The 23,390-nt window shown below is 57.0% G+C and overlaps 10 protein-coding genes across 10 annotated transcripts; 5 read left to right on the top strand and 5 right to left on the bottom strand.

Moving 5' to 3' along the window:
* Positions 1-53: 53 nt before the first annotated feature.
* B0T26DRAFT_649868 (uncharacterized protein) lies at positions 54-993 on the bottom strand (the record flags this gene model as incomplete). The annotated part of the gene is made up of 3 exons (XM_060438132.1): positions 54-151; positions 232-544; positions 649-993. The coding sequence occupies 3 exons, from the start codon at positions 991-993 to the stop codon at positions 54-56; spliced, it is 756 nt and encodes a 251-aa protein (XP_060293688.1).
* Positions 994-1,204: 211 nt separating this feature from the next.
* On the bottom strand, positions 1,205-2,459 carry B0T26DRAFT_335841 (uncharacterized protein). Its single transcript, XM_060434446.1, has 2 exons — positions 1,366-2,459; positions 1,205-1,314 (listed from the first exon to the last, which is right to left on the bottom strand). Exon 1 carries the CDS (start codon positions 2,232-2,234, stop codon positions 1,659-1,661), a length of 576 nt encoding a protein of 191 aa, XP_060293687.1. The 5' UTR covers positions 2,235-2,459; the 3' UTR covers positions 1,205-1,314; positions 1,366-1,658.
* Positions 2,460-3,188: 729 nt separating this feature from the next.
* Positions 3,189-4,220, bottom strand: B0T26DRAFT_779362 (uncharacterized protein; the record flags this gene model as incomplete). Its single annotated transcript, XM_060446665.1, has 1 exon — positions 3,189-4,220. Exon 1 carries the CDS (start codon positions 4,095-4,097, stop codon positions 3,189-3,191), a length of 909 nt encoding a protein of 302 aa, XP_060293686.1. The 5' UTR covers positions 4,098-4,220.
* An 847-nt stretch (positions 4,221-5,067) lies between these two features.
* Positions 5,068-6,991, bottom strand: B0T26DRAFT_676834 (uncharacterized protein; the record flags this gene model as incomplete). The annotated part of the gene is made up of 7 exons (XM_060440023.1): positions 5,068-5,460; positions 5,494-5,616; positions 5,778-5,984; position 6,092; positions 6,212-6,492; positions 6,532-6,611; positions 6,673-6,991. 7 exons carry the CDS (start codon positions 6,989-6,991, stop codon positions 5,068-5,070), a joined length of 1,404 nt encoding a protein of 467 aa, XP_060293685.1.
* Positions 6,992-10,012: 3,021 nt separating this feature from the next.
* Positions 10,013-10,735, top strand: B0T26DRAFT_752606 (uncharacterized protein; the record flags this gene model as incomplete). Its single annotated transcript, XM_060445542.1, has 1 exon — positions 10,013-10,735. One exon carries the CDS (start codon positions 10,013-10,015, stop codon positions 10,733-10,735), a length of 723 nt encoding a protein of 240 aa, XP_060293684.1.
* Positions 10,736-11,855: 1,120 nt separating this feature from the next.
* B0T26DRAFT_714038 (uncharacterized protein) lies at positions 11,856-12,549 on the top strand. Its single transcript, XM_060442163.1, has 2 exons — positions 11,856-12,112; positions 12,182-12,549. Exons 1-2 carry the CDS (start codon positions 12,038-12,040, stop codon positions 12,458-12,460), a joined length of 354 nt encoding a protein of 117 aa, XP_060293683.1. The 5' UTR covers positions 11,856-12,037; the 3' UTR covers positions 12,461-12,549.
* Positions 12,550-13,990: 1,441 nt separating this feature from the next.
* On the top strand, positions 13,991-15,634 carry B0T26DRAFT_714035 (hemerythrin HHE cation binding domain-containing protein). Its single transcript, XM_060442162.1, has 3 exons — positions 13,991-14,471; positions 14,526-15,005; positions 15,075-15,634. Exons 1-3 carry the CDS (start codon positions 14,385-14,387, stop codon positions 15,348-15,350), a joined length of 843 nt encoding a protein of 280 aa, XP_060293682.1. The 5' UTR covers positions 13,991-14,384; the 3' UTR covers positions 15,351-15,634.
* A 230-nt stretch (positions 15,635-15,864) lies between these two features.
* Positions 15,865-19,300, top strand: B0T26DRAFT_714032 (OPT oligopeptide transporter protein-domain-containing protein). Its single transcript, XM_060442161.1, has 8 exons — positions 15,865-16,706; positions 16,776-17,032; positions 17,084-17,135; positions 17,185-17,194; positions 17,245-17,831; positions 17,887-18,315; positions 18,369-18,811; positions 18,873-19,300. The coding sequence occupies exons 1-8, from the start codon at positions 16,181-16,183 to the stop codon at positions 19,215-19,217; spliced, it is 2,649 nt and encodes an 882-aa protein (XP_060293681.1). The 5' UTR covers positions 15,865-16,180; the 3' UTR covers positions 19,218-19,300.
* Positions 19,301-19,394: 94 nt separating this feature from the next.
* B0T26DRAFT_714025 (uncharacterized protein) lies at positions 19,395-20,917 on the top strand. Its single transcript, XM_060442160.1, has one exon. It carries the CDS (start codon positions 19,574-19,576, stop codon positions 20,789-20,791), a length of 1,218 nt encoding a protein of 405 aa, XP_060293680.1. The 5' UTR covers positions 19,395-19,573; the 3' UTR covers positions 20,792-20,917.
* On the bottom strand, positions 20,918-22,726 carry B0T26DRAFT_714024 (uncharacterized protein). The gene has a single exon (XM_060442159.1). The coding sequence runs from the start codon at positions 22,349-22,351 to the stop codon at positions 20,951-20,953; it is 1,401 nt and encodes a 466-aa protein (XP_060293679.1). The 5' UTR covers positions 22,352-22,726; the 3' UTR covers positions 20,918-20,950.
* Positions 22,727-23,390: the final 664 nt, after the last annotated feature.

Raw genomic sequence — 23,390 nt, 5'->3', positions numbered from 1 at the left:
GGGAGTACCGCCTACCATCTCTGCACCGCCCTTCTCCTCAGCACCTCACCATCTCAGTGCAGATCTTGGAGTAAGACATTGACCAGCTTGTGGCTCTCGGCCTCGGCCTCGTAGCCTCCCACGTACTGCCCCCACTCCTGCTGCCAATTGTCTAACGCCTTTCGTCAGCCTTCGAGCAAACCACAACGCAACCTCCATATCGAGAGCAACCACAAAAAACAGGCAACTCACTGTATGTAGAAGCCGGCTTCGTCTGGCACAGCCAGATGATGGTCTCGTTGACGCCCTTCTTGAGGTCCGCGTTGGGGAATTGGCGCAGCACCGCCGCATACTCGGCCTGCGTGACGCCGAACGCGGGACCTGCAAAGTCCATCTGGATGCCCTTGCTGACCGTCGCCACCACCAGCTCCTTGTAGTACGAAATCGCCGGCTCCGTGTGCAGCGCGATCGAGTCCCACAGCAGCTGCACGCGGCGCTCATCCCACGCCTTGCTGCTGGCCTTGTTCCCGAGAACAAAGTCGCGCGCGGCAAAGGCGCCGTCGACCTAGATTAGGAATAGCCGAGGTGTCAATGTTGGCTCATCAGCGCAGTTTCATGCGTGGCTGGCACAGATGGGTAGATAGCGAGGTGAAGCAGAAATTCACACACCTCGAAGCGGCGGTCGGGGGTGACAAACGGCGAGGCGGGCGAGCGGTCCCAGCCGAGGTCGTGGAGCAGCGCGGCGACGGCCTGCAGCTCGAGGTCGACGGCGCCCTGTAGCGTCGTGTTATGCCTGACGATGAGGGCGCCGAAGAGCCACGACCGCATGATGTGCTTGTAGGCAAAGTCGGCGCTGTGTGCCTGCGCGAACGCCTGCGCCGCGCGCACTATCGGCGTGTCGACGACCGACACGCCTGCAATGCTGCGAGTCGCATACGACGGCACTGCGGCGGCTTGGGTGGTTACGGGGAGAAGGAGGGCGAAGAAAGCCCCGGCCAGGTTGGAGTAGTGCATCGTGTCAGAGTTGAAAGCTGCTTTATAGGGATGAATCTGAGTTGCGAGGCTCAAATCTGAGTTGCTGGCTTGAATCTGAGTTGCTGGCTTGAATCTGAGTTGCTGGCTTGAATCTGAGTTGCTGGCTTGAATCTGAGTTGCTGGCTTGAATCCCGAGCAGCGGTGCGAGTTCAACCGTCTGCGCAGCTGCTATTTATCCTGATCTGCTCTCTCCGAACCGCCACCCCAACAGTCCTCCACGAGCACATTTCCTCGAGAAACAATGCGCTCAAGCTTCGCACAGGACTTTCGTCATCAGTGGTGATGTGATTGTCCGAAGGGCTGCGGAAGTTAGCCCCTTGACCACTTGGTGGTTCCCGGATGTAACCCAACCTTTGTCAACGGCCGAGCCGTTTCGGGTCATGGAGTCCACCGCTGCCGTCGTGGCGAGTCTTGCATTACAAATACGAAATGGAAACAACGTGCAATAGCCCATGTTTAAAATCCACCCGGCCCCCGGTGAGCGGTCGGTAGACCGGAGACCGAGAATATCATCATGTCGGAAGTTCTTGGGTAATGTTTGTCCCCGTGAAGAGCCGGCTCATGTAAAGACATTCCTAAAGGGGATAAAGCCCCACCACCCCTCATTTCTTCATAGGCCGTGCGAAAGACTGCCCGCCCGCTCCCTAAGCCGAGAAGAGCAAACGGCCGTGGACGTTCCCGTTGTGTTCATAGGCTACCAGCACTGCGCCGTCTCCAACCCTCTCGGCTCCAGGCCATGCTCCCATCTCGCTCACGATCTGCTTCCGACCCCACTTTATGTTCTCGTGACGAGGCGGAGCACCGAATACCACAGAAATACCAGCCTTCCTCGGCCAGTCTGGCACCCCCTCAACTCGCTCGTCAGTCATGAAAACAACGGCCAACGTCCCGTCCGGAAACGACGCAATCTGCGGCGCACCGGCATTACGTCCTGGACTCGCCGCATACACCGTCTGGCGCGACCCAAAGGTTGCTCTGTCGTCGTACGACACGACACACTCGATCGAGAAGGTGCCACGGCGCGTCGTCTCTAACGCCATGACCAGCGCATCGCGGCCCCGGTCGCGTGTTGAGGCAACGCCCACCATCCCGTCGCGCAGCCGCTCGCCCGCACCCGTTACCGCCACAGGGCAGACCACGTGCGGCCCCTGTCCGGGCTGACGAGGAGCATCGTGGCTTGGCCCGCCGCTTCTAATTCTTGTGAGAAGAACAATTGACATCCCCGAGCCAGCAGAGGACGGGGCCGTCAGACAGCCGGCAGAGGCGCGGGTATGTGCCCGGCGCGTCGTGGATGAAGTGCTCGGCGGCCGCGACTTGGCATTTGTCCTCGGATGAAGCCTCCTCGTTGGCGCTGTGGGTGCACCCTATGGTTTTGGGGCGCTGGCCAATGCCGAGGATGTAACGACCGAGGGATGGCAATTGATTGACGACCGAGGGGTGACGACCGAGGGATGGCAGTTGATTGATTACCTGATGCGTGCTTCGACGGGAATAATGATCTGCAATTTCGGAAAGAGGGGAGGTCTATGAAATGGCAGGGTGCACTTGAACCGTTGGTGGCGGTAACAAAAGGTAGAAAACGAGGCAGGTCGTGAAGTTGCCTTGCGTGACAAGCACAAACGTAGAAAACGAGGCAGGCCGTGAAGCTGCCTTGCGTGACAAGCGTACGATGCAACAGATGAAATTACTGTACAAGGGCACCACCTACCACCCTTCTGCGTTTGTCATCCTATCTCGCAAAGGAGGTGGGTGGCACATGACTCGAGAGCAGATCGAGAATTCTTCGGTATTAGAGCTGCATCAAAAACCGCGCTCATTAATCACTGGCTAGATAAACTCACTAATTTAACTCCATGCCTAATTACCTGCCTTACCCACTAGTTCACTATCATGCAAGCCGCCTCCAACCACTTCACGCGTAACAATTCCTCCACCTAAAAAACGCCATATCATAGTGACTCTAGAATAGTACAATGTCTTTCCAATCCATCCGTGCCTTTTTAATCCCAACGCCAACAGCCCAAGACAACCAGATCTCGAAATGAACAAATATTTTGACAATCTTTTTAAACCCCTTTTCCCCACCTCCCCTTTTCCCCGTCTCCCCCTTTTCCCAACACAGGCTCCTCACCACCAGATCGTCATTGTCCAGTCGGCACTTGCACCAATATGGCTCACTCAGCGGGAGGCGGGGTCTTCTTCTCGTAGTCCTCCAGCCCCTTGACCGCGACATAACGGTGAATCAGCTCGCAGTTGCAGTCGCCGGGCCTGTGGCGTGCCAGTTGGCAGGTGAGCGTGTGGCGAACGCCGACCAGGCGCGCCTTCTCGGCCCTGAGCCGCTCGTGCTCCGCCGTGACCGCCACCGCCTGGCGCTTGATCTCACTCTCCCTGACGCCGTCCCGCTGCCGCTGCCTGCTTGCGGCTAGCCGGTTGCGCTCGCGCGCGTCAACCGGCTGCTTCCCTTTGCCTTTGGAGCTGTTGCCCGCGCTCGGCTGCTCGTTCCCCGGCTGCTCGTTCCCGCTGCTGCTGCTGCTGCCGCTGCTGCTGCCGCCGCCGCCGCTGTCGCCCCATCCCGAGGCCGCGTCCAGAGGAGACGTGGCTTGGGCGTTTAAGTAACTGGTGGCGTCGGGAGGGATTATCGCCGAGTCGGAGCTGTAAGACGACGGGCCTGCGACTGGCGCAAAACTCGGGATGAATTGCGGGTTCACGCCAATGGCGGCTCTTTGGTCTTGATAGCCTGCGAAAGCCGGCGAGAAAATGCCGTCGGCCGTATTTGCCTGAGGCCACGCAGAAGAGCTGGCCCATGCCGAATAAGGGTCGGCAATGGTTGATTGGGCCGGCGAGGACTGAAAGACTGGCTGCGCAGAACTCGGCTCTGTGTAACCGTCGAATGGCGCATACGTCATGGCGTTGGAAGCGGCTTGGTATGTGCTCCAGGCCGAGGGCTGCTGGGGAGCCGCAATGTCGTAGTACCACATAGCGGCTGGCAGGGACCCAGGCTGACTGGCAGACGGCAATGATGCCGGATCGTCAGGAGAAGTAGCCGGGTATTGCCATAAAGGTTCGCCCGGATCTGGCTCCATGATAGGCGCGTTGCGGGAGCCTGCAATTGCGAGCCTTGGAAATGTTGTTCCAGCAGGACTCGAGGTCTTGTTAGAAGCGGAAAATGTTCACAACAAAAAGAACGTGACTTGGGGAGAAATGGCGGAGCTGGGATGCACAATCTATTGATTTCCAGTCTCTGAGCTCGTGTTTTTATACTCCAAAACTGCAGAAGTATTAATGCTGCTTGGTGAAGCCGCAACGTGCGACCTGTGCCTCGACAATCAATCACTTGCTCGCCACATCCGTCTCGTGCCATTCGAATAGCCTGTCCTTACGGCTCGGATCCAGCACTTTGAAAAGTGCACAAATATCAAATACAAGGTCCAGTTGCAGAGGGGCAGAAACTCAACCATAGCCCTCCCGTCGGAACATGGCGCTGAGAGAGAACCAGTCAGATCCAGCCTGTCACGCGGCACAGCTCCCCGTAACACCAATTGGCTGGCCGTGAGGGAAGGTGAGATTCAAGGATACCTGGGTTTACGAGGCGGTCAGGAGAGAGCCGGAGAATAATCACGAATCTTTCAGCCCGAGTTGACACAGAAATGGGTCAAGGAGCGAAATTCTAAGGCTATGATGAACAAAATAAACCTATTCCAATCTATCCAACCACTAACTCCGTGGCCCCCCTTTATCCATCCGTCCAACCAATATTAGTCTCTACCTTAAAGCAACCTAAAAATAGACACGTGGCTCAATTTCGTGTTAAAGATCAAGGGAGTTATAGCTACTTCAGTCCGCCGTCCTCTCATTACCTCCAGCTATCACGAAGTGGGGCCCAGCGACCTATGCACAAGGCAAAAGAACGCCCAGGTACTGACTTCTGGGTAAGCAGTAAGGTGCCTAGGAATTCAACTGCCTCCACCACTCACATGATGCGGCAAAGTCAGTAGAAGCGGGGCCACACCATCCGGAAGTGTGACCCCCACTCCGTTGGCCTAGTTACCTCGTCTATCGCAGCCCAAGAATACCGGACATGCCCAACAAGGGCTCAAGTTCGGGACTGGTGTCAGCAGCTTGGGCACCGGCGCTGAGGTCGGGCGCTTTCGCGTCGAGCATGAACTCGGTCGGCCAGTCGTAGTGGAGGCCCAGGCTGCATTCCTCGTGGTTGATGAGGGAGTGGCGGAAGAGATGGTCGACGCTCTCGGGCCGCACCCGCGGGTCGCCGAGTGGCCGCCTTACGAAGTCGAGCAGCTCTCGCGCGGCGACGTGGTGCCGCGATGTGCCTGAGGCAGACGTAAGCAGGTACTGTCTGTCGCCACCACCCCCGCCGCCGCGGGGAGCCTCGCTTACAGGCAGATTCGGGGCTGCGTCGGCACCCGCGAGGCCCCTCTCCGCCGCCGCCTCTTGGAGCAGGTCAAGTTAGGCCCGGAGTACCCGGCAGAAGGACTGCGCAATCACATCGGCCTCGGTGCAGAAGGTCGCGAGCGACTCTATCATGTGGGTTATCAGGACATGGTCATCGTACCACTCGGCGTCAGCCGTCTCAAGCAGCAGTTTCTGATATGACACATGGAGCAAGATGCAGCTAGCCACGTGTGAATGGAAACCGTAAGACAAAAACCGAAGGTCAGCCTACCATCTCATTGGGAGCCTCGGATTACGAGTGGAATAACAAGGGGCAAGGGACACTAACACTGAAACCCAACAGTGCGTCTCACCGAGCCCCGCTCCGTCTCCAACAGCAAGCAAAATCTTGACGAGTGGCGAGCCGACAGCAGTCCGTCGCTGAGACAGGCCGTCAGTTCCTTGGGGACGGCCGTCGGCGTCTCGGCATCTCCGAAACGGCGGACGAGGCGGCGAAAGAGCCGCAAGACCGCGCCCTGGTGTGAGATGTGCAGGCAGTAGAGCTTGAGTCGGTCTGGTGACTGGGGTTGGGTTTCAGCAATGCTAGATGACTGGGCGTCAGGAGGAAGGGCATCATATCAGGCCAGAAGCAGCCCCCTCGGAGACGTGTAATGCGACGTCTACGCACCCTGTGCAAAGTAGTGAGCATCAAATGAAGCCTAGTGGGACTGGGGACCTAGTGGGACTGGGGAGGGTGATAGCTGCTGCCAAAGTGTTGAAATGCGATCTGGTCGACCTGCCGACTCACGTCTTGCGAGACATCTTTTGTTTCAAAATAGCCATTCTGGCCATCTCTCGACGGAAATACTCGCCCCCGTTCAGGCGCTGCAAATCTTCGTCCTGGCCCGACGCGAGCACATCGGCAGGGCCCAGGTCCACGAAAGCCCAGCCCAGCGTCGACCGCAGCCAGACTCTTATGGCAACAAGACAGCGCCAGACACGCTTCATCTCGCCCCACTCGGCCGCCAGCGCCGTGGCGGGACGTCGGTCGCCAAACAGCCCCAAGATCCGCGACAGACCAAGGCCCCTCTAGACGTGAGCCAGAGCCACCTGGGTCTGAGAGCCCACATTGCTGGCGGCAAGCAGGCAGCAGAGCCGCAGAGCCGTCCTCAGTGTTGTCGCCGTGCTCGGTGTTGTCGCCGTGCACTCTTCCAGAAACATGCAAGCCACCCGGTAGTTGTCGTCTTCGGCTCCGTGGGGACTGCTCACGAGAAAAGACGATTCCCGCCGAAGCAAGCGCGCAGAGCTGGCGCAGCAGCGGCCTCAGCAATGGCTCGGGCGCACGGTTGATGCTATCCAGAACGGCAGCAGCGTCAGCATTGGCGTTGGTGAAGAAGAGCACGTCAAGGTGGCCCCGATAATAAACAAGACACTTCTCCACGACATCTAGCCTCTCACGGAGAAACCCAACAATGACTCTTGGGCCTAGTAGAGACGGCCCTGGCACGGTGGCGGGGGCTGCAAGCGCACCCAGTGCTGGAGTATCAGCTCGAGGCAGCGCAGGGCGCAGGGCGTAGAGCAAGAACATGTCGCGAGGGGCTGTGACTCTCGGTCGGGCGGGTCGGGTGGTGCTGCTCAGCATTAGACGGCTGGAACGGCGTCGAGGGGCCAGCAATAGCTAAGCCCGCAACAGAGCAAGGAAGCATGGAGCTCGAAGATGATGCCGCTGCGTCGGGCACGTCGGTCCGGTTCGATATAAGCTCGCTTCTAAGACGAGCAACTTCAGCTCGCATGCCTGCGTAACGCGTCATGCCGGGCACTGCAAGGTACAAACACTGTCGACCGTTTAGTCTGCACTCGGCATGTCGGCCGCTGACCATCGCACTGCCCAGAATAACACGTACTCGTTAGTATCGCGATGAAATCCAAAGCCCAAACTCGATCGAGGTCGACACGTCATACTCTAGTCTTCTTCGACCTGCATGGCTCGCACGCCGACTGGGTCTTCCTCACAGGCGGCAGCGGGCCGGCTCTCGGGAAGGAGAGGTCGGAATGCCTCTCGGGACCCTCGTCCTGCTTTTGTTGTGGCTGCAGCAGCAGGTATGATCTTACTTCCATACGCTCGTAATGGGCTCGGTCTCTCGATCCAGCTGCCGTTAGGTTGGCAGGAACTCGACTACGGCATGTCGATGGGAAGTGCTGAAAGTTATTAATACCAGTGGCGCCAGAAAACAAGAGAAGAAGAAAATAAAAAGAAAAATGACCAACTTAATGCAGGAGCGTCGTGTTGATGCTTTCAGCCCGCTGCAGCAGTTTGAAGGGGAATGTGCATGACTGCGTATCAAGCTCGTCACGCCTAGTGCAGCCTCATTAAGCCTCATGTCAGGGTCTCCTTCCGATCACAGTGTATATTTTGATTCACAGCTGTCGTCGAGATGACCCGAGGCCGAGGCGTGGAGATGAATCCAGGCATTTCGAGTCGTGGAAGTCGTGCCCAGCGTGCAATCAACGCCGACGTCGCTGAAGGATTAGCCTAGTGAAGCACATGAGTGCTACTCCCGTGAAGTTATGTCGGGTCTGGGGTGGTAAGGAGCTCGCCCTAGGCTGTAGAAGTGAGAATGATTGGCGAATGCGGGGCGCCGGGGCGTGCAGCCGTCGACGAAAGAGCCCTGTTGGTCCCCTGCTAGGTAAGCACAACAACTCAACAACTGATCAGCAAAGCCCGCCCCGATCCAGGGTCCACAACAAATTGTCACAGGGTGCCGATCCCCGACTCACCTTGTCATTAACAGCCTCACCTGTCATCAACAGCTTCACCTTTGCCGTGCAGGCCCGCGGTCCCTGATTTTTCACACGAGGATCGCTTGCAAACGACCCCACGCATTCGACGTAAGGGGATCGATCCCCAGTCCGCTCAACAAAAAAAAATGACGGACCAAGATGCCTAACCGGATCTCGATCCAAATCTCGCGAGGGCTGCATAGTTGCCGAATTGGACAAAATGGGCAAATTCGGTCCCAGCGAGCGTTCCATGATGTAATTAAACGTTTCCAGAGAGCAGGGGGTTTTCCAGAACAACTCGAACCTAGGGTCAACCCCATGTTAACCCCCACCTTTAGTCCTGATACCATTTGACCCTGCTGCTAGCCGCCATTCGTTCCCTCGTGGCAAGTTCCTGGAGTTTCTAGACACCCCACCACCCAACGACACGCTAAATCTCATATTCTACTAGTTAATTAGCTTTGTCCAATTAATTATTCCGTACTCCGTCGCTGGTTTCTTAATTAGCGCTCTTGCTAATTAACCCAAGCCCCTTCGGCATCCAGAACGTATCTGGCCTGATTCATATGGCGTCTTCGGGTTGACAAGATACCGTCAGTTGACAAGATACCGTCAGAGGCTACCCAATAGTAATTCACACGCATTTCCTAATTTATGCCCTAGATAGCTGACGCGTGAGGTGCTGTTCCTCAAACCTCCAAAATACTATAGCTACGAGAGATACGAGAATCGGTCGAGCAGGGCGGGAAGCAACAGCCATCGCAGCACGGTCTTAATTCCGCCATATCAGCATCGTGTTGCACTGCCGGTATTCGTATTACCAATCGATATAATCTTCAATAGCCGCTTTTCAGCTCGACGCAGGGTCTACGCAAGCACATGGTCTCGTGCTTCGACATGAAACACGCTGCTATCAGTGCTACGCATACTGAATGCCTGGAATGGGTATTCGGCTGCCGACTCACCAGTTGGATTTGCTTGAGATTTAAGGTGACGTGGACAAAGTCCCTCATTCAAACAATCTTGACCAAGAGCGGGATAGCAGCATGCAGTGCCGACATGCAGAAAACCAGTTGTGCGCGTCCTAGCAACTCGTATTTCAATGGCAGCTGCAGCCGGTGCCAAGTGCTTGCGGCCGAGGCACGAACCAGCGCGTGCCTTTCCCCAAAGTGCCGTCTTGGCACTCCTTTAATTCCTAGGGATCCAGCAACGCGACACCTTGACAAACGCATCTGTCAGCTTCACTAGCGTCGACTAGCCCAGACTCCGAGATCCAGACTGCCGGCTAATCCTGCCATGTGCATCCAGTCGCTCGTCGGCGGCGGCTCTCCCACATGGGTCATGGAGCGAGCGCTTGCGTTACGACAGCGAGGCGCGGAGGCACAGGGCACTGATCACGACAGACTCGCAAACCAGCGCCACGCACGCCTCCGTGCCATGGAATCCACAGCCGAGCAGGCTCCCGCCCTGTGCCACCTCCTGTCCGACCTGTGCCAATTATCGACCTCGGATCCCATCCAGCCCGTGCCTCAAGCCAGCACAAAGGTCGTCGGCAAGGGAAGAATTAAATAAAGTGCTTATCTTCATCTCGGACTCGAGGCGCGCATGGTGTACCTGAGCGTGAAGGATGCGGAACATAAAGGCTTCGCCATCCTTACACCTATTGTGGCCATCCTCACGCCTATTGTGTTGCTTTTTTGTGTTCAGTCCCTGCCAACTCCATCTCAAAGACTCGACGACTCTTATTGGCAATTGAACAGGCACATCATTACGCGCACACCTAACTACACACAAAACTTTCTCTGTCGCACACGCAAAGGAAAGAAATATGAGGGCATCATCAGTCGTGCTGCTAGGGCTGGCTGCGCTCGTAGCCGCGACTTCGCGCGAGTCGATACACGGGCTGGCGTGCGAAGCCGGAGACGACAGGTGCACCACGGTCTCGACGACCACTTCCCTGAAGCCGACCACAACGACAGCGACAACCCCAACAACGACAGGTCCGGCGGTGACGGGCAGCATCCGGCATTGCGACAGCCATCACCACAGCCGTAGCGGGGGCGACAATGACAACAACAACAACAACAACCACCGCATTCGTACCGATCATGACGATGACGGCCACGATGATGACGACGACCGAGATGACGACGACAGCACCTGCCTGGCAGCCACATCGACCACCTCGGCCTCCACTACATCCAACTCCGTCAGCCACAGCGACCACAGCACCACCACCACCACCACGGCCCAAACGAGCGTGTCTCTCAGCAGCATCGCAAGCGGCAACTCGTCGTCGCTCCCCACAGTCACCTCACTCGGCCCCGAAAGTTCCGGTTCTACTAGTCGCCCGGCAGCAGGCACGAAGACCGAGACGGTATCCTCGACAGCAACCCTCCCCGCGACCACTGCCTCGTCGTCGTCCTTGTCGTCTTCCACTTCAGCAGGCCCGCCAGCGACTACCAATGCCGCGGCAGCCGCTGTTCCCACGAGCGTGATGAGTGCTGTCGGCGCCTTGCTGGGGATGGCTGCCGTGGCTCTGGCGTTGTGACCTCTATGAGTCCATCGTGATTAGTTACCTAGGTGCCTGAACGACGATACGGAGTACGGGTCTGTCTGGGTCTGGGATCTAATTAGCTAACATGAATGCATGTATTTTATTTTGTGGAGGTGAGCGGGTCGTATTTGGCGGCCTGAGATAGGGTAGAGAGCAATGTGGTGAGAGGCTAGGCTTCTTTCTCAGCCCGCAACGTGCTTGTTAGGCAACGAGGCAGTACGAAGTATACGAGCCGCTACCCGGGCATCCTTTCTCGGGACTCATTAATTCACTGGTTCAAGCGCTCCAGTTTTCTGGTACCATCTACGGTCGAAGTGTATTCTTGAAAGTTTAAGAGAGACTCTCACGACCATTAGCTTATCAAACATACGCTCAGCGCCACGTGGCGTTGTCAACCCCGAGCTCCTAGCTTGGATTATTTATCCGTTGGAGGTGAGCCAAGTCAGGTTGCTGACCTATCCTGACTTGTTTTCGAAGCGAGCGTTCTGGCCATCAACGTAGGCCCATAGTAGAGCTCGTTCCCTTATCTTGTATAAAATTAGACCTCGGTATTTTAATTTTCAAGGAACATGACTCGGGCTATGGAAAGTAGCAATTGCAAGCAAGTAGTGCTGCTCGAAGCGAAAAAGAGGTCAATGATTTCATCCTGAAATAAATGGCTGTATCTCGCATAGCTGTCGCTTCTTGCGACCAATCGACATCTGATTACAAGAACCGAACGGACTTTTTTAGGTGTGGAGAATTTTGTATTCATTTTGTATATATATGTCCACTTCCTGTCGCAGCCACATTGACTACGATCTTTTCTCTTCCGCATCATTTACAATTCGTTAAATCATACAAGAATTGCTACTCCATACCTGGTAATATTCATGTGAGGTCAATTTCCACCCATGTGAGAAGACTTCAACATGGTTAAACTACAGGAGAAGAACACGCGGAAAAAGTTCTACAATAACATTATAGCTACAATAAGAGTAAGTGAGCTTATTCTTGAAAACTCACTAATCTGGCTTCCCCTGCCCTTCTTGGAAGTGTGGTCCGAATGCCGAGGTGCCTGGCAGGGCGAGAAGCGGGGGGGTTACGGAGTAACTGCCTACAATACGACGCTATCTGTAAGGCGCCAGCTGGTCTCCCAGCGAGGTTACAGCGGGACAGCTACTGTAGCAGTGAGGTCGGTCCCTTATCCAGTCGGCCTGTGGATCAGGAACCATGGATTGCTCGAACAAGCCGCACAGCCGAACCACGCTGTCGCACACGACCTGAACCCGCCGAATATCCTTGGGTAACCTCAAAATGGCCGAAAACGATGATGCCTCTCTTGCAGCGATGCCGCCTATTCCCGAGGACGAGTTCTGCGTGTTCGGGACGGTAGCTTTACCCTAACACCCGTAACCACGGCCCCGGCCGTAGCTTGTTGCTGACACGGTGCCGCCGCAGGTCTACGCCTTCCCCGAGCACGCCGACGCGCTGGAGGCAGTCTATGCCGAGACGACGCGGCTCGCCGCGCTCGACCCAGGCTCGCTGTACTATTGCATCTGCAGGGACTCGGACGACCCGGCCGTCTTTCACTTTTTTGAGCGCTACACAGGGCGCAAGGCCTTTGACGCGCACAATCAGCAGCCCATCATCCGCAAGTTGCTGGATGAGGACAAGTACATGCGTAAGGTCAAGGCCACATTTGTCAGGGCCATCAAGGCCGCACCTTCCCCGCAGTAGCTGCGTGACGGACGAGGATACCGTGCACGCGTGGCGTCTTAGAACAAACACTTCTTTGATGGCGGTGTGCAAAGGGCATGAAGGGTTGGAATGGATGGATGGATGGATGGATGGCTGGGCTGCTAACTTGCTGCGCAGCGAGTTCATGATGGGTCTGGCGGCGCTGTGTGCTCTCCACAGGCTTAGATTGTATAGAAGTTCGAGTTGGTTACCTGGGTAGGTACCTAGGCAATTTGTTGCAGGCTTCAAACGCCTCTGCCGTCCAAATGCCTCCCATTCGGCCATTTCTCTGCTATGAAATGGAAGCCAAGGCGTCCACGTTAATGCCGGGCCGGGGTCTCCGCTATCCCACCCCCTTCGTCGTGGTTGCTCAAAGGGATCTATCATTCCGGAAGGCTGGGCAAGCGCCTAAATAGCGCACGTCTGCAATTCCGAAAACGGGCAATTTCCCTCTCATCGCGAATGCGAAAATGTGCGACATGTCACGCCTGGTTCCTGGAGTGCAACACGCGTGAATTGAGTTTGCGGCAATTGCCCTAATGTGCCACCAAAGGGTCCTGGTTCTGGCCTGCTCCCGCCGAGCGGGGAAGCCGGCCCCATGTCTGGGTTCCTCCCGTGGGAGACGCCGCGCGCACTCGCGCCGAGACGTGCTACCGAGCCCGCATCGGATGGTTTTCGCTTCTTAACCCTCCCCCAAAGGCTGGGACCGTTTTGGCGATTCGTCCGAAATGCAAAATCGAGACTGCCCTTGCCTGCCCTCGCCTGCGGAGGCGAGTCGTAATGGCTGCGGCTTGATTGGCGTTGGGGGTGCACTAGCAGCAGGTTATGGTGGGTCGGGGAGGATATTCTTAGAATGCGCGAGAGGACTGCTGAAGCCAACGGGCGGCCAGGGAGGACTGGCAAGGATCCGAGGGGTGGGATCGGTGCCAAGCGCGCATTTTCACCTTGGCAATGGGCCGAATCGGTACATTTTCGCGGCGCGGACAGTGTGGTAATCGCGCCACGGCTGCTCTCACGGCCGATCTGACATGTGTGCTGAGGGCGCGGACTGCGATTGCCTGAGACAAAGGCCTGTGGTGGTACTTACAATACATACAGATATCCATCCGTGTCCAGGACTCTACTGTTTTTGTGCACGCGTGCTGTGTCCGCGAGTAGATAGATACTCCAGACTTGAAGTTTTGCATTACCTACAGTTTTGCAAGCTCAGACCGTTGGCTAGATTCCCAGGTCTCTGAGGACTTGCTAAGAATGCAAGAAACTCGAAGCGGCCGCCAGTGCAGGATTGCAGGCTTGCAGCGACGTGGGCTAGTTTCTTTGGCTCTTCTTGCGAAGCCAGGAGACTTGCTGCCGCTGATTGGCATTCACGATTCTGGCCTGCGCAGACTCGCAGCAGGCTTCTGTTGCAGAAATCCCAACGCCACTGTAAGGCTGTGTTGTCAGCGGCTAACCCCAAACAAGGAGGCGGCCACAGCCCACTTCTTGGGTGCCGTCCGCCGCGCCCCCAACCCAAGGTATTCTGGGTCAAATCTCCAACTTCAGTGGGCCGCCGCTGACTGCAACCCTGAACATGTTGTCGCGGGGCGCAAGGATCGGGACACTCGTCCTTCGCCGCACGGCTTTGTTGACTTTGTGCGGCGGGTTTCCAACCAAAGAAAGAATCCGCCGCCTTATCATATTTAAGGCCGACCATCTCACCCTGTCTTCCGTCCCAACTCTTCTTTCGTCGTCGTCGATTTCTGCCAAGCTAAACTGCCAGCCAAGACCACGTCAAGGCTCGAACCATTGCCGTCGTTGAACATTGGCCACTTGCTAACACTTTGTCACAACCCGGATCCCCTCTTTTTTGGTTTTAAATTATTTTATTTTTTTATTTTTTTTATTCCTTTCCCCGGGAAAAGAACTGCTGCTTCAATCCGCAAAAATGGCTGCCGCTGTCTATGCCGATCATCCCTTCTCCCTCATCCCAACCCCGACCTACAAGCTGAAGCAGGAGAATCCGGACTACAAGGTGCGTCCCAGCAGAGCAAACATGGCTGGTTGCTCTCAAACTGACAGGCTGCAGCCCGATCTCTTTGACGACACGGCGTCCGAGATGGCCCTCGTGCACAACATGATGATCCGCGGTCTCAACGCCATCTACCTGCAGGCGCAGCACATCAAGCAATCAGAGCAGAAGGACTTCTGCAAGTTCATTATCAACTGGCACCTGCTGCTGCACCTGCATCACGGCAACGAGGAGGACCAGATCTTCCCCATCATTGAGAAGATGGCTGGCGTGACGGGCATAATGGAAGTCAATGTCGAGCAGCACCACGCCTTCCACGACCCGCTCGACAAGTTCATCGCCTACACTAATGACGTGATCGCCGGCAAGCAAAAGTACGACGGCGCCGTCGTCGTCGCCTCGATTGACGAGTTTGGCCCCCTCCTAGTGACCCATCTCGCCGACGAAATCCCCACCCTCCTGGCCTTGAGGCAATACGGCCTGGAGAAGATGAAGGGCATGCCCGCGCTTCTTAGCCAGGCCGCCGAGCACGCAATGGTAATCATGTCCAGACTGACTGCCCGCGCCCTGCCTTGTCGAAAATGCTAACCGGGCTTTGCCGAACAGAAGGGACTCGGCCTGTCGGGGCTCGTGTGTTGTTTCGCCAACCTCGACTCGCATTTCGAGGACGACATGTGGTTGAACTTTCCGCCGGTGCCGGCACCCGTGCGCTTCCTCGGCCGCACTCTCTTCTGGTTCCTCCATCGCGGCATGGCCAAGTTTGGCTCTTCGGACCGGCACAGCGCAATCAGGGCCCTGTACGCGGCAGGCGACGTCCAGCCCAAGGTTGAGGTCCAGACAGACGACACGAAGCCAGATGCTGCCGCCAAGCCCGAGAACTAGCAATAAGTCGACCTAAATAGGGATGCGGCGGCGGGGCGGTCAGCTGCTTTGATGCCGCGGCCACTGTCCATCTATCTTGTACCTTATTTATCTTTCTTTTCTCTTGTGCGTACTTTGGATACCCTGCTTTTGGATCGGACTGGAGTTTCAAGAGGACAGACAGGACGGCAGGAGCACGCCGTTAATGGTTCGACGGGCCGCATAATATCAGGGACGTGTGAGATCTTCCTACGACCTTGTCGAGGTATTATATAAGCTAAAAAAATTACAACACCTTTACGTAACTCGCTTCTGCAGTTCACGGTCGTGACGCAATTCGGTGCTCGGCTGGGTAAGGTGTAAGATGAGGTCTAGATGATTGGTGCACGGCGAGAATCGCGTGCTGGTTGGGGTTCCCGTCTAACGGCGTCACATGTCGGGGAGGACCACACAAGTCCAGCCCCTGCTGTCAACAACTGAGCCGTGTCACGCATGGCCGGGTGGGCGGTCGTATATGTCCCAAACTCTAAATGAAGCCAGCTGCCGGTCCCCGCACTTTGTTCCCGTGCTGCTGCTGCGTGTGTCGCGAGACGGCCGTGGGAGGTAACGTCGAACATACTTAGCCGAGATAAGAAGAATCCCGCCTTCCTGATGGAGAGACCCAGCGCTCGTCCCGTGGTTATTGCCGTCCTGGACGGCGTGGCTGCTAGACTGTAGTCAAGACACTCCTCGCGACGTTTCTCCCACCACGATTCCCAGCGGCTTTTCGTCTTCATCAAGGAGTATCCTTGTGCCCAGCGTAGCATTTTTATTTTTTATATTTTGTATTTTTTTTTACCGCTGGTCCAATCATGGCCGAAAAGCTCGACACGATTGACGGATCCGGTGGCGGCGAGATCGCGCCCGACCTGTCGGACCGAGACCGCGAGAAGACGCCGACGCAAACAGGGACGCACGAGCGCATCAGCGGTCAGATCCCGCACGAGATGCTGGAGGTGTTGGCGCCCAATGGGGAGGGCGACTACATCTTGGAAAAGGTCGACAGCCTGAGCCGAGAGGAAGCGCTGGCTATCGTGGCCGAGGCGTACCGGTTCTACAGCGACGACTGGAATTTCCCGTCCGAGATGCGCGACCGCATGGGCCGCCTGATCGCCGATGGCCCAAAGCAGTACGGCGAATTCTACGACCGCGACCTGCGTGTCGACGCCGTCATGTTGCGCTACTCGTCGCCTTACCCCGGCGTGCGCGCCGTTGCCGACCCGCGCGATGAGCCGACCGTGCCCATAGAGACTGCGAGGGCCTATTTCCTCGGCATTTCCTGGGCCGTCATTGGCACCTTCATGTCGACCTTTTTCAACAGCCGGTTTCCATCCATATGTGAGCCTGCGCAGCAGTCGGTTGATTGGTGATTGTGCTCTTGTTGTTGACACCAGGCACGTCAAACAGCTCTCTCGGGTTCTGTGATCCAAATCTTGCTCTTCCCATGCGCGAAGCTGCTCGAATTCGTCCTGCCAGACTGGGGCATCACCGTTTTCGGGGTGAGGCACTCGCTAAACCCCGGGCCTTGGACTTTCAAAGAGCAGATGTTCGCTACCATCACGTATAACATCTCCATCTACACGACAAACTCTTACGGCATGATCCTGGTGCAGAAACTGGACCTCTATTACGGGCAGACCTTTGTGACGTTTCCGTATCAACTGGTAACCCGGCCATCTCCATCGTCTATATCCTGACTAATGCGTGTCAAACAGATGCTCACTCTCTTTGTACAACTAATGGGCATGGGCTTTGCCGGATACCTACGTACGTTCATGCCACCAGATTGTTGAGGCTAGACACTCACTCCAAGCAGGGCGGTTCTCGTAAGTTCATGTCAGAGTCTCCTGCTGGCCCAGGCACTTACACCAGCAAGGGTCTACCCTGTCAAGGCCCTCTGGCCGACCATCCTCCCGACCATCGCTATGAACCGCGCCCTGACGCGGCCCGAGCCCCGAGAGAACATCTACGGGTGGACCGTCTCGCGGTACAAGTTTTTCTACATCTGCGCGGGCTCCATGGCCGTCTACTACTGGCTGCCTGGGTACCTGTTCACGGCGCTGTCGACCTTCAACTGGATGACGTGGATCGCACCGCAGAACATCACGCTCGCCATCCTCACCGGCTCATCGCTGGGGCTGGGCCTGCTGAACCCGCTGACCACGTTTGACTGGAACGTGGCGACCACTTCGTACGCCGCGCTGGCCCGCCCCTTCTTCTCCACCTGCACCGAATACTGTGGCTCCATCCTGGGCGCCTTCATCATCCTGGCCATATATTACTCCAACATGTCGTACACGGCGTATCTGCCGATCAACTCGTCGTCGGCTTTTGCCAACGACGGGAAGCCCTACAATGTGCAAAAGGTCGTGGTGGACAACAAGCTCGACCAGGTGCTGTACCAAAACTACTCACCGCCCTTTTACTCGGCTGGCTACATTCTCACAGTAGGAGCCAACTTTGGCACGTTGATCTACCTACCGATTGGCAAAGTGCTGGTTACTAATTAAACGGACAGCCTTCTACCCCGTGTACTTCCTGTACATCATGGCAAATCAGTGGCGCACCGTCGGGCAGGCGTACGTTGACTTCTACAGAGGCCTGCGCCACGGCAAGGGTAACTACGAGGGCGCCATGGACATACACAGTCGCATGATGGCGCGGTACCCCGAGGTGCCCGACTGGTGGTTCTTGGTGATCCTGCTGGGCGCCATCGTGGTGTCGGTCGTGTTTCTTAGCATCTACCCGCTCGACACGCCCGTGTGGCTCGTGTTTGTCATGATCGGCATCAATATCATCTTCGCCGTGCCGCTGTCCCTGCTGTCCGCCACCACCGGGACCAACCTTGGGCTAGGCGCGCTGGTCCAGGTGATCACGGGCTTTGTGCTGCCCGGCAATCCCAACGCCTTCTTGTTCGCGCAGACGTTGGGCAGCTGGGCCCTCGCAGGTTTGCCCCCCCTTGCCCGGCTCCCACTCCTAGCAGCACACTGACCGGTCCAGGGTACGCGGACAACTATGTGCAGGACCAAAAGATGGCGCACTACGTGAAGATCCCACCGCGGGCTGTGTTCCGCAGCCAGATCGGCACCATCATCATCACTTGCTTCGTCGCCGTAGCCACGCAGAACTTCATCCTCGAGAACGTCAAGGGGCTGTGCACGCCGGAACAACCGTCGCGTTTCACATGCGCCAACGACGGTGCGCCGCTGTACGCCAGCTCGCTCATGTGGGGGCTCCTTGGTAGCAGTCGAATGTTCAACGAAATCTACCCCTTGTTCAAGTGGTGCTTCTTGATCGGCGCGGGCGTTGCCTTGGTGTTCCTGCTCGGCCAGGGCCTGGGCCCAAAGTACCTGCCTGCTGTCAAGGAGCGGCTGAGGGTGAGGCTGCGGCCGCGCACCTTTGCGCTGCTCGACCGCACCCTGTTCCCGTTTGTGGCGTCGCTGGTATGCCCCTCGTGCGTGCCTATTACCCTGGTCAACCGCTAATGTGCTCACGTGTCTACAGCTCTGGCTTAATCCGATTCTGATTCTGCAGGGCGTGCAGCATTGGGCCCCGTCCAACATGGCGTACAAGACGCCGGGGTTCTTGCTGTCGCTGTTCTTCATGTACTGGCTGCCGCGGCACCGCCTGGCATGGTGGGAGAAGTACAACTACGTGCTTTCGGCGGCGCTGACGGCAGGCGTAGCCATTAGCGCTCTAGTCATGTTCTTCGCGGTGGGATATAACCCGGTGAAGCTTAACTGGTGGGGAAACACGGTCAGCTATGCAGGCGTCGACGGCAAGAGTGTTGGCGTTCTGCCCATTCCCGATAGGGGTTATTTTGGGCCCGAGAAGGGGAGCTTCCCGTGAGATATCTACCACGGGCCTAGTTAGTACCAAAGCCCAAGCTTCTGGCGGTATGATCAGATCAAATCAGTACCTATTATCACACATATCATCGTGCTTGACATTGTTAACCTAGTTGGGGTTTGACGCCCTACGCAAGTATTTTCTTGGCTTGCCCCACACAAAGGGCGTGGGTGGGTAAGCTGGAAAGGAAAAGTGGACACGCAAAGCCTGCCAAGTTTGACGGCGCTGTCAACACCTCACCGTAAACAATTGTTAGGTATTTTCTTTGGCCCAACAACCTCAAGCACTCCCCCCCCCCAGACACCAGCAAACTCTCTAATTAGAGCCTAGATCAGGGCATCCGAGGTAACTCACTCATGAGAGCGGTTTGGAAGCATCGGCCCCGCCCAATCGAGCTCCTATCGGCACCCATCTCAGGGTCCTCCTGCCCCAAGAGACCTTACCCAGCGCCACTCCGTCTCCCAGCAGCCGCATCTGTCACACGGATAAGACACCCAAAAGCCGCAACCGCGATGGCAAGAGAAACCACAGCGCCGGCACGCCGACACCACAAGATCGTCGCGCTCGAGGGCGGCATCACACCGATCCCAGACCTGACGCCCGCCATGCCAGAAGGCCACACATACGAGTTGGCACTGCACGAGCGCACGCCCCACGCCGACGCGGCGCTGATAGCATCGCGCGTGAGCGACGCCAACGTGGTCATCACGACCGTGTGCCCGCTGTCCGGCGCCACACTGTCGCCCGTGTCCACGCCGCACCTGCGCTTTGTGGCCGTCATGGCCTCGGGCCACGACGTCGTCGACTTGGCCGCGTGCCGGGGGCGCGGGGTCGTGGTCAGCAACAGCCCCGGGAGCAACGTAGACGCCGTGGCCGAGCACTCCGTCGGTCTCTACTTCTCTGTGCGCAGGAGCATCGTGCACACACACGCCCTGACGCGCGCGGGGCAGTGGCCGCGGCGCGGCGGCATACTGGCTTCTGCGATGTACAGCCCGGGCGGACGCCTGCCGCTGCCGATGCGCGACGAGGTGGTGGGCATTATTGGGTACGGCTTCGTCGGGAAGCGCATCGCCGAGCTGTGCCGCGCGCTGGGGATGAAGCGCGTGCTTGTGGCGGGCCGGAAGGGCGGTGCGGCTGTGGGCTCGCCGCCGCGGGTCGATAATGGCGTTTGCCGCGCGAGCTTCGGTGACGTGGTTCGCACGGCCACCGTGTTGTTTCTCTGTTTGCCGCGCGTCCCGGAGACGATGGGGCTGATCGCCGAGGCCGAGTTGAGCGCGATGCAGCCGCACGCCGTGATTGTCAATGTTAGTCGCGGCGGCATTGTCGATGAGCACGCACTGGTCGCAGCGCTGAAGACGGGCAAGATCGCGGGCGCCGCCACCGACGTGTTCTTGGCCGAGCCGGCTGGACCCGAGAATTCCGTCCTCCTGGCCGAGGATACGGCCGGTTTAAATTTGGTGGTGACGCCGCACGTGGCGTGGGTTTCACAGGCGACGACACAGAATTATCAGGACACGCTTGTTGGAAACTTGAAGGCATTTCTCAACGAACAACCTCAAAACGTCGTCTCCTGAGCCGTGTAATTGAAGTCAGAGTCGAAGGAAGCGGCGGTTAATCTGATATGTGTCGAGACGACGTCAATTAAAAAGTCTATTTATTTATGAATCGCGAAACTAGTAGGGGAAATCCAAAGTAGGGGAAGTCCAAAGTCTAAAGTCAAGTCAGTGTGCTCTTCAGTCGTAACCATTAGAGCTGCCGTCGTCCCCATTATCCATCATCAGGCCGTCCGGCTCATCATCACCGCCGCTGTTCGAGCATTCGTTCGCCTCCTCATCGTCCTGAAAGGCTCCGTAGTTGGGAGCGTCGGAGTTGTTCTGGCTCATCTCCTCCATGTCCGAGTGATCCGAGTTATCCGAGCCAGACAATGGAATCGGGTTTTCCTGGCGGTGGATCTCAAGGCGTTGTGCAAATGTCAATGGCCGGGTGCCACCTGCCTCTGGATCTGACCCGTCGATATCTCCACTCATCGACGAGTCTCCAGAACCATCACTCATGTCATTTGCGCTTGCATCCTCCTCGTCCTCATCGTCGGAAACAATGACGCGGGCTCGATGATTCGCTGGAGTCTCTCGAACCCCCCCATCGTCCTCGTCGTCATCCGAATCCACGACACGGGCGCGACGGCTGGCTGGGACCTTGCGGACCTCCTCATCTTCGTCGTCGGAGACCACCGTGAAATTCCGACGATTGTCAATCCGCGCTCGCTTCCTAGGAGCCTCGTCTTCGGAGTCGTTCTCTGAACTGGACTCCCTTTCACGCTTCAGTGTTGAGCCAGAGGCAGCGAGAGGCGCCCCCTCCGAGTCGGATTCGTCAGAGTTTGAGCCACGAAGCGTGGAAGAATCAGGTTCGGGGCTGGAAAATTGAGCCATGGGATACTCGGTGTTGCTTGGCTGGCACCCGACTGAGCCTTGCACAGGCGAGAACCCTCCAAATGGCGAGGTGCCGTCGACGTCCCCTTCGTCTTCGCCGCTCTCGTCCTCGACCACAAGGCCGTCGTCATCTGGCTCTGATTCAATTTCTTCAATCTCACTGTCGTCGACAAAGTCACTTTCATACTCGTCCGAGTCGCTCGAGGATTCTTCGTCATTTGGCTCCCACCCCGACTCGACGCCTTCTCGGACTCGATCCAGAAGACACTCCACGCTTTCATCGACAGGGAACACAACGAGAGGCCAGTATTCACAGCTAGGCTGATCCTCGCTGTCCTGGGGCTCGGACTCACGCCCGGCCAGCATTTCAGTAAAGTCTAGGCCGACCCTCATTTTTACGACTGTCTTCTCAACAGCCTCTGGGTGGCGCTCGAAATCGGGCCAGCAGTAGAGCTCTGGTCTGCCATGTTCTTGGTCTGTCTCGAGACAGTAGCGTTTTGCAATGTCGGAGGCACACCACGTCAGGAATTGAGCCGGGACTGTAGACGGCTCGGTCATAACGTAGGTGGCTTTGAGCTGCGTGAAAGGAGCAAATACAATTCCCGCATCCTCGTCAGCAAGATATACAATATCCGGCGGCATGCAGAGGCGTCGTATTTGATCCGTAAAGCCAGCCATGACTGGAATCGGAGACACGGGGAGCATGGCGGTGACGCGGCGGAGCCCCGACAGGGTGATGCTGACGATATCCCTCTCCTTGTTGAAGCGAAGGAGGCCATGGCCGCTACGAAAAGACAGCGTGTCAGGGAAGCGTTTTAGAGCGAACGAGCGACTCTCATGGTGTGTGGCCAGTACGGCACGCGCGGCCGCAGTTTGGTCCTCTAACTGTGCATCCTGCCAGACGTCTGCCGGCAGGCGGTCGTCGGGATGGGCTGGGAGGACGATGAATTGATAAACGCGGCCTGCTGCCCCAAGATCGGGACAGAATTGTTCCCAGACGCGCTGTCGCACCTCAATTGGGAATCGGCTGAACTGGGGAAAGAATTGCACGACATGTTCGTCGTCGTCGTCGTCGTCATCGCCACGGTTGGCGATGCTGTACCCAAATCCAGACTCGCTGCTAGACTCGGAGTCTGATCCCGATGCGTCGTCGCCGGTCTCGTCTGCCTCGAGGTCAAACAGCGCGCGATTGCCGGGATGGAGATTTGATTGGCTGGATGCCTGTGATGCGCGTGAGCCCTGCGAGCCCGGCGAGCCCTGTGAGCCCTGTGAGCCCTGTGAGCCCTGTGACTCGGCGCCTGACTCGTCGCCCGACTCGTCCACGTCAGACTCTGGGGAATCTTCGGCGGCAAGATATTCGAAATGATCCGAGTCTTCTGACACGTCCGACATGGCGAAGATGCGCGCTGTGGGGTTGTGTTTTCGATGATGAATTGATGTCTGGTTTGAAGGGTTGGTGACGGAAAACGCTGAAACGCCCCACCGTGTCAGAAATCCAAGTGTTGGGGGCGGATGGGGCGGATGGGGGCTAGCATGGGCTTTAGCGGGGCATGCAGCGCACAGGCCATGTGACCCGAAATCGCGCTTTTTACGGATCCGTATTCCGGCCTGCTCACCATTTCTACTTGACCATTACGTTGTCCTACTATCCTCATCAACAATTATTTTGATTGTAGAAAACACGCAGATTCTCTCACTTTTCTTTTGGTGTTTCTTTTATAAATCTAAATAAGCTTAACTACGA

Source organism: Lasiosphaeria miniovina, assembly GCF_030549165.1.
Source record: "Lasiosphaeria miniovina strain SMH2392-1A chromosome Unknown B0T26scaffold_5, whole genome shotgun sequence".
Taxonomy (NCBI): Eukaryota; Fungi; Ascomycota; class Sordariomycetes; order Sordariales; family Lasiosphaeriaceae; genus Lasiosphaeria; species Lasiosphaeria miniovina.
This window is presented reverse-complemented; position numbering and strand designations above follow the sequence as displayed.